Below are 12,663 nucleotides of genomic sequence, written 5' to 3' on the forward strand. Positions count from 1 at the left end.
TTGAAAAACTCTTGTATTTTGTAGAAAATTATTATTTATTGGTAAAAAATTAATTTCTTTTCCGGAAAATTAATCTTTATTGGTTTGATATTCACCTATTTGTTTATAAATTAAACTTTTATTAGGAATTTATATTTTTCAGTTGAAAAATCATTTTTATTTCTTGTTTGTTTGAAAATTTAACTATTTTGGTACAAATTATTATTTGTTAGTTAGAAATTAATAATAATCTATGATTTGTGCGCAGAATCCAAATAAATAAATAATTTATATTGTTTTAATTCAGTTTGAAAATAAAAAATCCAAAAATGTAACAGTTAAATTTTCAGTTAAAAATGGGATATACAAAAAAATAATTAAAATTTCAACGGAAGAAATTAGTTTTTATCTAAAAAAAAAAATGAAATAAAGTAAAACAATTTCAACCAAAATTGAAGAAGTTAAATTTTAATTTAGAAAATTAAATTTCATCAGAAAAGAGAACGAATTTTTAACAAAATGTTTTAATTTTCAACCAAAGAAATGAATTTACAAACAAAAAAAATAATATTCTACGAAATAATTTTCTATCAAAAAGAAAAATTTTCAACTGAAAAGAAAATATTTTTCAACCAAAGAAAAACAAATATTTAACTCAAAATGGAATAGTTAAATTTCGTTTAAAAAATTAATTTTCAAACAACAAAAAAACGAATTTTCAAGAACACCGGTACATTTTCAATAATTTTTAAATAAAAATTACAATATTCTTAAAAAAATATGAATATAAAAAAAACATTAATTTTAAACCATTTAGTTTAATTTTTAACTGAAAAAGATAAGCTTTTAACCAATGATAGAATATTTTAATTATCTATCAAAAAATAACTTTGGACAAAAAAAAAAGATAAATTTTAACCAAAAAGATGAATTTTCAAAAAATTTATTTTTTAACTGAAAATTTAATTAAATATGCTTGAGTTTTCAGTTAAAAAATTGATTTGTCAACAATATAATTCAATTTCCAACTGAAGAAATTAATTTTCAACAAGAAACAGAAAGAATTTTTAACGAATTATTTAAATTTTCAACCAAAGAAATGGATTTTTAAAGAAAAAGAATAATTTTCTAACAAATAATTTGTTATCAAAAAGATGAATTTTGACCAAAAAAATTTCAACCATTTTTAAACAAGATTAATAATACTGTATCAAAAAATACAAATTTCCAATAAAATACATGAATTTAAAACCAAATAGTTGAATTTCTAACTAAAAAATATGTTGATACTGAGTTAAAAAATAATTTTGGACAAAAAAAGAAGAATTTTAAACAAATAGATGAATTTTCAAACAAGGAAAATAATTTTCTACCAAAAACTCGAATTTTCAACTAAAAAAATACATTCTTCAAATGAAAATGTAATTAAGAATATGCTAGAATTGTTAGATCCAAATTTTAGTTTGTAAAGAAAAAATAAAGAATTATTAACTAAAAAATATTTAACTCAACTAAAAAGGCAAAATTTTCAAAAAAAGGATGAATTTCTATCAAAAAGACTTCATCCAAGAAAAATCAATTTTAACCCGAAAATATAGTATTTTTTCGCTGAAAAAATCATTTTCATGCATAAAGTCACAATTTTTGTTAAGAATTTGTATAAAAGAAGCTATTTTTCATTGATTAAACTTGAATTTTCGCGGGACTTTGACTAGAACAGCGCTATCTAGCGGCTCGTAAACTCACCAAGTTAGTCATGTCTGCTCATGTCATGTGACGACCTGTCGTGTGCATTGTTGATCGAAGTGTCAGCCAGTGTCCAGTACCTTCTTTTTTCGAAGGAAATCAGAATATTCGTCAAAAATGGGAGCTGCAGCGGCACCAGTATTAATTTTTACAATTCTGTGGGGAGCGGTCGGAATTGCGTTGCCTATTTTCGTACCAAAAGGACCTAATCGCGGGTAAGTTACTCCAAAAATTTCCAAGGCCCATCCCACAATTTCAGAATTTGGGTGTCTCTTAAATGGATTAAAAAATTACTAATTTCATTTTAAACTATGATTAAAATCACCTTGAATATTTATTTAGATACGGCTGAGATTTTCAAAAGTTATTTTTTTTTTTGCAAAATCTAACCTATTAAAGTTGCGATCGATTTCGATTTTAGAAGCTCCTATTTCCCGTATTTTAAAGTAAATTTCTCTAAATCTTTACTAAATTAAGGTAACCAGACTTCCTGATTTACTATTTTTGTGCTTTCTCCTCTGAATTTTCATGTCGGAAGTTCCGAAAACGAAAATTTGCAATTTTGATTGAGTGGACCTAAATTTTATTAAAAATTTCTCAGCACAATTTCATTTTGACTGTTCAATTGAATTTAAAAAAATTGATATGCGGAATTAACAAATTAACGATTCCACAAATATTTTCATTTTTTCAAATCGAAGAATTAAAAAAAAATAATATAAAAAGATGAAATTTTAACCAAAAGAAATTAATTTTAAAACCAAAAAAATTTTTAATACAAAATAAAAATTTCGAATAATTAATTTCAGAATAAATTGGCGTCATATTAAAAGATAATTTAGTTTTAAAATATTTGTAACCTTCTTAAAACTTCTAAAATTCCTAAATATCTTTTAAACTGACTGGATTAATTCCTAAAATTATCTTAAAATCTGTCTAATTCATTTTTTACAAATTTGGAAATCAATCAATATTTCATTTCGCAAATCTTCAAAAAACTAGATTTCGTGTGAGTTTTTTAAAATGTTCTCCAATTTTTTTATTATTTTTGATATTATAACTTTTAAAATGATTGTCTTTTGTCAATTTTCGAAGCATTTGGGTACGATTTGTTAACTTTGTAAATATCCTTTTTAGATAAATTTTCTAAAATAAAAAAGAAACCTTAAAAATTTTCCCAGAAATTTTTTATTCTATTGAAACATTTCAAACTGGTATAAACACATTTTTTTTAATCTTAAAAATGTACATTCTACTTTAATTATTTTCTATTAATTATTGGTTTAAAATTCCATTGCTTTATTGAAAATTTGTCTTTTTGGATTGCAAATTCAACGGTTTCGTCGAATTTTAAATATTTTGTTGGAAATTCGTGTTTTTTAGTTGAATTCAACTTTTTCTAGGTTTTACATCAAGATCTTTTTTGGCTGAAGTATCAATTATTGCATTTCTCGTTGAAAATTATACTATTTTGTTAAAAATTAATTTTTCTAGTTGATTAATCATTATAATTCAAAAAACTTTTTTTCTAAATGTAACTATTCTGTTGAAAATCTAATATTGTTAACTAAAGATTAGAATATTACATTTTTTGTTAAAAGTTTATTTTTTTTAACTGAAAATTCGTTTTTCTTGGTTGAATTCAACCATTTTAAATGGCTTCAAATTAAAATATTTTTTGGTTGACATAATAACTGTCACATTTTCGTTGAAAATGCTACTACTTTATAAAAATGTTGTTGATTCTTTGTCATTTTAATACATTTTTAATTGAAAATTTAACGATTTTATTGCAAATTCTTTTTTATTCTTGTAAAAAATTACTTTTTCAAACTGAAAATGTATCTTTTTTTGTTGTTAAAGATTCGTCTTATTGTAGAAAATTAATCTTTCTTGTTGAAACCCCATCTTTTTGGTCATAAATTCAATTACTTGGTTCAAAATTATTATTTTTTGTAAAAAATAATTGAGAAGAAGTAGAATATTTACCTTTTAGTTGAAGAATTTCATTTCTTTGGTTGACAATTTAACTATTTTGTAACAAATTTGTTTTTCAATTGTTAAAAATTAATTTTTCAACTGTAAATATAAATTACATTTTTGGTGAAAAATTGATCTTTTTTTATTGAAAAATTCGTGTACTGTTGAATATTCGTTTTTTCCTTGTCGAAAATTAAACTATTTGTACGAATATTAACTATTTTCTTGAAAATTCGTGTTCTTTAGTTGAATTCAACTATTTTAGGCGGTTTTAAATTTAAATAATTTTTATTTGAAATTTCACCTATTACATTTTTTGCTGGAAATTAAACTACTTTGTTAAAAATTCTTTTTTAATGCTTTTTCATTTTAGTTTAAAAACCTCGTTTTCTTTGAAAATTTAATTATTTTATTGAAAATTTGTCGTTTCGGCAGAGAGTTAATTTTTATGGTTCTAAATTCATATTTATGGTCGAAGATTTAAATATTTGGTTAAAAATGCCTGGTTTTTTTTAAAGATTCGTCATTTTAGTTTCAAATTCATCTATTTGTTTAAAATTTATTTTGATTGAAGATTCATCATTATAATTGGAAATTCATTTCTTTTGCTAAAAATATAACTATTTTGTTAAATTTTTTTTTTAATTAATTTTTTCGATTAAAATTTAACTATTCCGTTTTCGGTTGACAATTTTTCTCCTTTATTGGAAAATTAATTTCTTTTATTAAAAATTTAACTATAAAGTTTATTGTTGGAAATTCATCTTTTGTGGTAGACTATTAATCTTCTTCTTGAAAAAAAAACTATTCGAATTTGGGTTGAAAATTTATCTTTTTTAGTTGAAAATTAGTCTTTTTGGTAAAAATATTATTTAATTTATTTATATTAAATGTTCTCTAATTTTTTATTATTTTTGAAATTATAACTTTTAAAATGATTGTTTTTTTTTTAGAATTTTAGAAATAATTGGGAATGTTTTGATAACTTCGTAAATATTCTTTTCAAATAAATTTTTGTCCTCATTTTAGTTGAACAATCATTTTTTGTTGTTAAAAATTTAACTTTATTTTTTTCAGAATTCTGCAAGTGATCCTAATGCTAACAGCTTTCACATGCTGGTTATTGTAAGTTAATTTTTGTGATTGCGGAAAATGTAAATTAATTTTAAATTATATTCTGGTACCCTAAAATTTTTAATTTTTAGCTGGCTGTGTTGCTACATGGCCCAGATGAACCCGTTGATCGGACCAGCGTTAAAAAATAATACGCTTTTATTAATGGCCCGAGAATGGGTAAGAAATTAAACATACGATAAACAATTCATAAGATAAGGGGCCGTCCATAAAATAGGTTTTATATTCCCTAACTTTCCTTCACTTTTCCCTGATCGTTATAATATTTTCTTTCAGGTTGACTTCCTGACCAAAGAACTTAATTTTCAACCAGAAAGATAAATCTTCAACCTATAAGATTAATTTTCTACCAAAAAGACGAATTTAGGTTGAAAATTGATCTATTTTTTCGAAAATGCTTTTTCTTTGGCTTGAAATTTAATTTTTTTAAACTATAAATGTAACTGTTCTATTTGCGGTTAAAAATTTATATTTTTTGATTGAAAAATAATCTTTTTTACTTGCAAATCCAAGTAGTTGGTGAAAATTAATTAATTTGTTGGAAAATGTTATTAGGGATCGTCCATATATTACGTAAGACATTTTTCTTTTGTTTATATCGCTGTGTCCTTTTCAACTTAATAAAAATATTATTTTCGTCTTTATTCAAACAACAGAAAAACGTCTTACGTAATATATGGACAATCCCTTATTTTGTCAAAGAATCATCCTTCTTGATCAAAAGTTCAACGATTTATTTTAATTTCATATATTTTGCGGGATGTTCTTTATCTTTATTAGAAAATTAATCTTCTTCTTACGTTAAAAAATCATCTCTTTGATGAAAATTCGGTTTTTTTCTGTTTTTTAAGAATTAATTTTCTTTTAAATACAAACGTAACTTTAATTTTTCGTTGAAAATTGCTATTTTTAATTGAAAAATTATCGCGTTTAGTTGAAAATTTACATAGTGGATTGAAAATTAATGTATTTTGTTGAAAATTCTTCGTTCTGTTAGAAAATTAATATTCTTGGTTGAAAATTCATCCTTTTGGTAAAAAATGCAAACTGTTTATCTCAAAATTATTCTGTTTTGGTTAAGGATTCAACTATTTTGTGGAACAATAATATTTTTTGGTTAGATTAAACAGTTTTTTTTTTATTTCAAGTTAAATTTTTGTTTGGTTAATATATGAACTATTGCATTTTGTTAAGAATTAAACTATTTATTGATCATTATTTTGATGAAAATTCATTTGTTTTGCCGTTTCAACTTAATTTTTTTTTATTTGGCAGTTGAACTATTATATTTGTTTTCTTGGCTTGAAAATTTAACAATTTAATTAAAAATTAAACTAGTTGGTTGAAATTGAACTTTTTTATTGAAAATTCGTATATTTTGGTGGAAAACTCAATTATTTGGTTGCAAATTAACTTTTTGTTGAAAATTCGTGTTTTTTATTGAAAATTTTGGTGAAAAATGTAATTATTTGGTTAAAAATTCGAGAATTTCATTTTTGGTTGAAGATTCAACTATTTTGGTAGAAAATTCAACGATTTTGCTAAAAATTAAACTATTTATTTGAAAATAATTTTGATGAAAATTTGCTTCTCAGTTGTGAAAAATGAATTTTTTATTTTAAAGTTTGAATGTTCCATTTTTTAATGAAAATATGTCCTTTATAAGTTGAAAACTCAACTATTTGTTAGAAAAATAATATTTTTGGTTTAAAAATACAACTGTTTGGTAAATAATATTATTCGCCTTTTTGGCATCAAAACCCGATCTTTTTTTAATTCATGTATTTTGTTGAAAATTTTTCTTTTTCAATTAAAGATTCACCGCTTTTGTTGAAAATTTAACAATTTTTTATTGAACAATTGTTGTTTTTTTGTAGATAACAATTTACTTTTTTAACTGAAAATTTAACTTCCGTTTTTGTTAGGAATCGTTTCCTTCATAAGTTTAAAATATAAATATTTGGCAGATAATTGATGTATTTTACTAAACATTCGTATTTTTGTGTAGAAAATTAATCTTCTTTTTTTAAATTAATTTTTTTAATTTTTAATCCAAAAGTTCCATTCTTGGTTAAAAACTAATATATTCTGGCTGAAATACAAACTATTTGATTGTAAATTCATATTTATTACTAAGAAGTTAATGCTTTTGTTACAAATTTAGCTTTTCGGTTTTAAAATCAACAATTTTCTAAAAAAATTCTACATTATCTTGAAAACTTAAATCTTTTGTTAAAAATTCGTCTTTTTGGTTAAAAAATTAATCTTCCTTATGGAAAATTCATCTACTTGTTTGAGGATTCAATTATTTTATTAAAAATACGCCTTTTTTTCTTTGAATTCAATTGATTGAAAATGTGTTGTTTTTTCAGGTAAAACTTCATTTTTCATCTGAAAATTTAACGATTCCATTTTGGGTTAAAAAATTCTATTTTTTCAGTTTAAAAATTCTCTATTTGGTTATGATTTCATCTTTCTTGATTAAAAATGAACGTTCTTTTTAAAAATTATTTTTTTCGGACTGGTCTCTGTTCTGAAAAATTATTCTTTTTGGGAAGAAAATTAATCTTCTTTGTTAAAAATTCAACTATTTTATTAAAGTTATCTTTTTTGGTTAAAAATTAAACTATTTATTTAATCATTATTTCGATGAAAAATCTTCGTTTTTTTTCGTGGTTCAAAATTATTTTTTTTTTTTATTTGAAAGTTGAATTATTCCATTTTTTGTTGAAAATTTATCCTTTATTACTAAAAAATTTAACTATTTGGCAGAAAAAGATTTTTTTGTTGAATAATCATACTTTGATGTTAAAAAACACACTCTTTGGTAGAAAATTCTTCTTTTTGGCTTAAAAATTTAACAATTTGGTTTAAAATTTCACTAGTTAATTGAAAATTTACTTTTTTTCAAGTCTTTCTTTAATGGTTGAAAATTCAATTGTTTTGTAGATAATATTATTCGCCTTTTTGACATTAAAAATCAAAATCCAACCATTTTTTCTGAATTCATGTATTTTATTAAAAACTTGTCTTTCTTTATATCTAAAAATTTACTTTTTTATCTGATAACTTTTTTATGTTTGTTTGAGAATCTTTTCGTCACGAGTTGAAAATTCAACTATTTTGTAGATCATTCAAGTATTTCGTTTAAAAAATCTTGTTTTATGTGTAGAAAAATAATCTTCCTTGCTGAAAATATATCTATTTGGTTGAGAATTCAACTGTTTTGTTAAAAATTTGTCTTTTGGTTGAGTTCAAGTGGTTAAAAATCATTTTTTCAAAATAAAAATTAATTTTTAAAGTTTGAAATCTGACATTTTCATTTTTGGTTAAAAACTGATCTTTCCTGGTTGAATAATTTGTCTTTTTTTTCTTTAAATTCAACGGTTGACGATTTATTTTTCGGTTAAAAATTAATTTTTTGTTTGAAAATTTATTGATTCCATTTTGGGTTAAAAGTTTGTATTTTTTTAGTTAAAAATTTCTATATTCGTTTATAAATTCATCTTTCTTGGTTAAGAATAAACATTCTTTTTGAAAATTCTTTTTTTTTTTGGTTTAAGTCAACTTTTTTTTTAAATTTGACTTTTTAGCATGAAAACTCGTCTCTTTTATTGAAAATTCTCCTTTTAGGGAAGAAAATTAATCTTCTTTTTTAAAAATTAATCTTGTTTGTTAAAAATTCAACTATTTTATTAAAGTTATCTTATTTTAGATACACATTAAACTATTTATTTGATAATTATTTTAATGAAAATTCGTTTTTTTTGTGATTAAAAATTAGTTTTTTAATTTGAAGGTTGATCTTATCCCATTTTTTTGAATTATTTTTCGGGGGTTAAATAACTCACCTGCTTGGTAGAAAATTCTTCTTTTTGGCTTGAAAATTAAAAAATTTGGTTGAAAATTCCACTATAGTTAATTAAAAATTTACTTTTTAGTGGGAAATTCTTTAATTATTAAAAATTCCATTGTTTTGTAGATAATATTATTCGCCTTTTTGACGTCAAAATCCAACCATTTTTTCTTAAATTCATGTATTTTCTTGAATATTTATCTTCTTTAATTAAAGATTCACCACTTTATTAGAAAATTTGACTATTTTGTTGAAAAATTGTTGTTTTTTTATGGCTAAAAATGTACTATTTTATCTGATAACTTTTTCATTTCTGTTTGAGAATGTTTTCGTCACGAGTTGAAAATTCAACTATTTTGTAGATAATTCAAGTATTTCATTTGAAAATTCTTGTTTTATGGGTAGAAAATTAATATTCTTTGCTGAAAATTCATCTGTTTGGTTGAGAATTCAACTGTTTTGTTAAAATTTCGTCTTTTGGTTGAGTTCAAGTGGTTGAAAATCATTTTTTTCTATTAAAAATTAATGTTTAAAGTTTAAAATTTGCCAGTTTCATTTTTGGTTAAAAGCTGATCTTTCCTGATTGAATATTCCACTATTTGGTTATAAATTCATCTTTCTTGATTAAAAATTATCGTTAATTTTGTAAATTAATTTTTTTGCATTTAAAAGTCAACTTTTTTCTAAAAGATTGGACTTTTTGGCTTCTTTTTGGAAATAAAATTAATCTTCTTTGTTAAAAATTAAACTATTTGATAATTATTTTGATGAAAATTCGTTTTTTTTTGTGATTAAAAATTAGTTTTTTAATTTGAAGGTTGATCTATTCCATTTTTTATATAATTTTTTGGGGGACTAAAAACTCAACTGCTTGATGGAAAATTCTTCTTTGTGGCTTTGAAATTTTATTTTTGATGTTTAAAGTCTAACAGATCCATTTTTTGTTTAAAGTTCATCTTTTCAGGTTGAATAATCAACTATTTGATTGAAAATTCATCTTTATTTATTGAAAATTCATTTTTTCCGTTTTAAAAGTCAACTCTAAAAATTCGTATTTTTGGGTACATAATTAATTTTATTTGTTGAATATTAAACTGCTTGTTTGAGGACTTAACTATTTTATTTAAAATTTGTATTTTTTTTTCTTTCAATTCAACTGGTTGAAAACTTTTTTTGTTTTGTGTAAAAATTATTTTTTTATCTGAAAATTTAACGATTCCTTTTTGGGTTAAAAACTTGTCTTTTTTTAAGTTGGAAATTTCTTTATTTGGTTATAAATACATCTTTCTTGATTAAAAACTAAGCTGCTTTTTGAAAATTTATTTTTTCGGGCTTAAAAGTCTTTTATTCTAAAAGATTTGACTTTTTGGCTTAAAAACTTGTCTCTTTTATTAAAAATTCATCTTCTGGGGAAGAAAATTAATCTTATTAGTTAAAAATTAATATTTTTTGTTGAAAATCCATTTATTTTGTTAAAAATTTAATTATTTCGTTAAAATTTTAATTATTTTGTTAAATATTCAAATATTTTATTAAAGTCATCTTTTTTTGGTTAAAAATTAGTTTTTAAATTTGAAGGTTGATGTATTCCATTTTTTTGTAGAAAATAATTTTTTTTGGTTAAAAACTCAACTGTTTTGTAGCAAATTCTTTTTTTTTTGTCTTGAAAATTAAACAATTTGGTTGAAAATTTTACTATAGTAAATTGAAAATTAACTTTTTAGTGGAAAATTCTTTTTTTTAAGTTAAACATTCGAGTGTCTTGTAGATAAAATTGTTCTCCTTTTTTACATCGAAATTCAACCATCTTTGTTTAATTCATATATTTTGTTGAACATTTGTCTTCTTTAATTAGAAATTCACCGCTTTAGTTGAAAAATTGTTTTTGTTTTTGGTAATTCAAAATTTGCTTTTTATCGGAAAATTTAACTTTTCCATTTCTCTTTGAGAATGTTTCCGTCATAAAATGAAAATATAAATATTTGGTTGATAATTCATGTATTTTCTTGTTAAAAGCTAATCTTTTAAGGTTGAATATTCAACTATTTGATTAAAAATTCATCTTTATTAATTGAAAATTGAAGTTTTCTTTGAAAATTCATTTTTTCCGTTTTAAAAGTCAATTTTAAAAATTCGTATTTTTGGGTACAAAATTAATTTTATTTGTTGAACATTCATCTGCTTGTTTGAGAACTCAACTATTTTATTAAAAATTGGTCTTTTTTTTTCTTTGAGTTCAACTGGTTGAAAACTTGTTTTGTTTCGCCTAAAAATTAATTTTTTATCTGAAAATTTAACGATTCCATTTTGAGTTAAAAGTTTATATTTTTTTTTAGTTAAAAATTTCCTTATTTGGTTATAAAATCACCTTTCTTTATTCAAAATTAACGTTCTTTTTGAAAATTCATTTTGGATTGAAAAATAATCTTATTATTATTATTATTATTATTATTATTATTTTCGGAAACGCTGAAAAACGCAGAATGTACTCCGTGTTTAATCTAGCTTGAATATTCGAATATTTGATTAAATTTTAATTTCTTTTGTTTGAAAATTCGACCGTTTGATTGAAAAAGTATAATTTTATGTTAAAACAACTATTTGGTCAGAAATTTAACTATATTGTTATAAATCTAATTGTGTATAAAATATTTTTTCGTAAAAAAGATGAGATTTATACAAAAAGAACAAAAATTTAAACCAAATAGATGAATCTGAATCTTTGAACTTTCAAGGCAAAGGTCGAATTTTCTCCATAGAAATTGAATTTGCCTTTTAAAAAATATGACTTCAGCAAAAAATTCATTTTCCACGAAACTGATGCATTTTTACCCAACAAAAATGAAATTTCAAACAAAAATTGTTTTTGTTTTAAGTCACCTTTTTTCGAAAAGATTCTACTTTTAAGTTTGAAAGCTTGTCTCTTTTGTTGAAAATTCTTCTTGAGAAGAAAATTAATCTTCTTTGTTAAAAGTTAATATTTCTTCTTAAAAATTTAATTACTTTTATTACGAATTCAACTATTTTGTTAAAGTGAGCTTTTTTTGTTGAAAAAAAAATTTTTTTTAGTTTGAAGACTGGTCTCTGTTATTACAAATTCTTCATTTTGGGTAGAAAATTAATCTTCTTTATCGAAAATTAATCTCCTTTGTTTAATCAAAAATTGGGAACGCGATTTATGGACGGCCCTTAACTTTTATCACCAATGATTATTATTGCCTTAATTTTATTAATTTTTCCGATTTTATTTTTACAGAGCGACTACATTCCGAAGTAGGGCAGATGACGAATTGTAAAAAAAAATTGTAAATAAATGAATTCGGCGAGTTTTCGTCATTCGCCTTGAAAAAGAAAAGGCACCATAATATTGTATCCTACTCGCTCGTAGAAAATAATTGTGAAAAAAAAACTTCCATCAAATTCGTTGATTTATGTAGAATCTGGATACATTTTACGACATTACTCGTAATTTTTATTTTTCAGGCTTTGTATTTAATTTAAAAAATTCCATTGTTGTGTTTTTGTTCGTCGGGTGTTATTTAATTAATGTGTTGCACGAAAGAGCTATAAATACAAATGTTATAGATATTAGGCCGAGATGAAATACATTCCCTTCCGATATGTACCTATCTTAATTTATTTGTTGAAAAAAAATCAATCCCGGAAAAAAATCGAATCCTTTCTGCTGTAAGGAAAAAGATAGGGTTTATATCTTTTTTTAATAATTTTGAATCTTTATGGTAGAAAGAGATAAAGAAATTGTTTATCTTTAAAATAAAAATATCTTTTCTATTATAATAGATGGATTTTTAACAAAATAATTAATTTTTTATCATAATAGTTGTATTTTCAATATAAAAAGAGAATTTACCAACAAAGAAATGCCATAATTTATATTTCAATAAAAAAAGATGAAATTTATACGAAAAGAAAAAAAATGTAACCCAAAAAGATGAATTTTAATCAAA

At 22.5% G+C, this 12,663-nt stretch overlaps 1 protein-coding gene across 1 annotated transcript; it reads left to right on the forward strand.

The window, feature by feature from the left end:
* The first annotated feature begins 1,747 nt into the window (after positions 1–1,747).
* LOC117171366 (V-type proton ATPase subunit e 2-like) lies at positions 1,748–12,320 on the forward strand. The gene is made up of 4 exons (XM_033358613.1): positions 1,748–1,940; positions 4,783–4,830; positions 4,911–4,998; positions 11,952–12,320. The coding sequence occupies exons 1-4, from the start codon at positions 1,843–1,845 to the stop codon at positions 11,970–11,972; spliced, it is 255 nt and encodes an 84-aa protein (XP_033214504.1). The 5' UTR covers positions 1,748–1,842; the 3' UTR covers positions 11,973–12,320.
* The last annotated feature ends 343 nt before the right edge of the window (positions 12,321–12,663 follow it).

Source organism: Belonocnema kinseyi, chromosome 4 (assembly GCF_010883055.1).
Source record: "Belonocnema kinseyi isolate 2016_QV_RU_SX_M_011 chromosome 4, B_treatae_v1, whole genome shotgun sequence".
Taxonomy (NCBI): domain Eukaryota; kingdom Metazoa; phylum Arthropoda; class Insecta; order Hymenoptera; family Cynipidae; genus Belonocnema; species Belonocnema kinseyi.

Bases quoted from the DNA above. Each gene is read 5' to 3' on its own strand.
- LOC117171366 (XM_033358613.1), top strand. From the start codon at position 1,843: ATGGGAGCTGCAGCGGCACCAGTATTAATTTTTACAATTCTGTGGGGA. The intron at 1,941-4,782 runs GTAAGTTACTCC...TATTTTTTTCAG, and splicing joins CCAAAAGGACCTAATCGCGG to AATTCTGCAAGTGATCCTAA. The intron at 4,999-11,951 runs GTAAGAAATTAA...TTATTTTTACAG, and splicing joins TATTAATGGCCCGAGAATGG to AGCGACTACATTCCGAAGTA.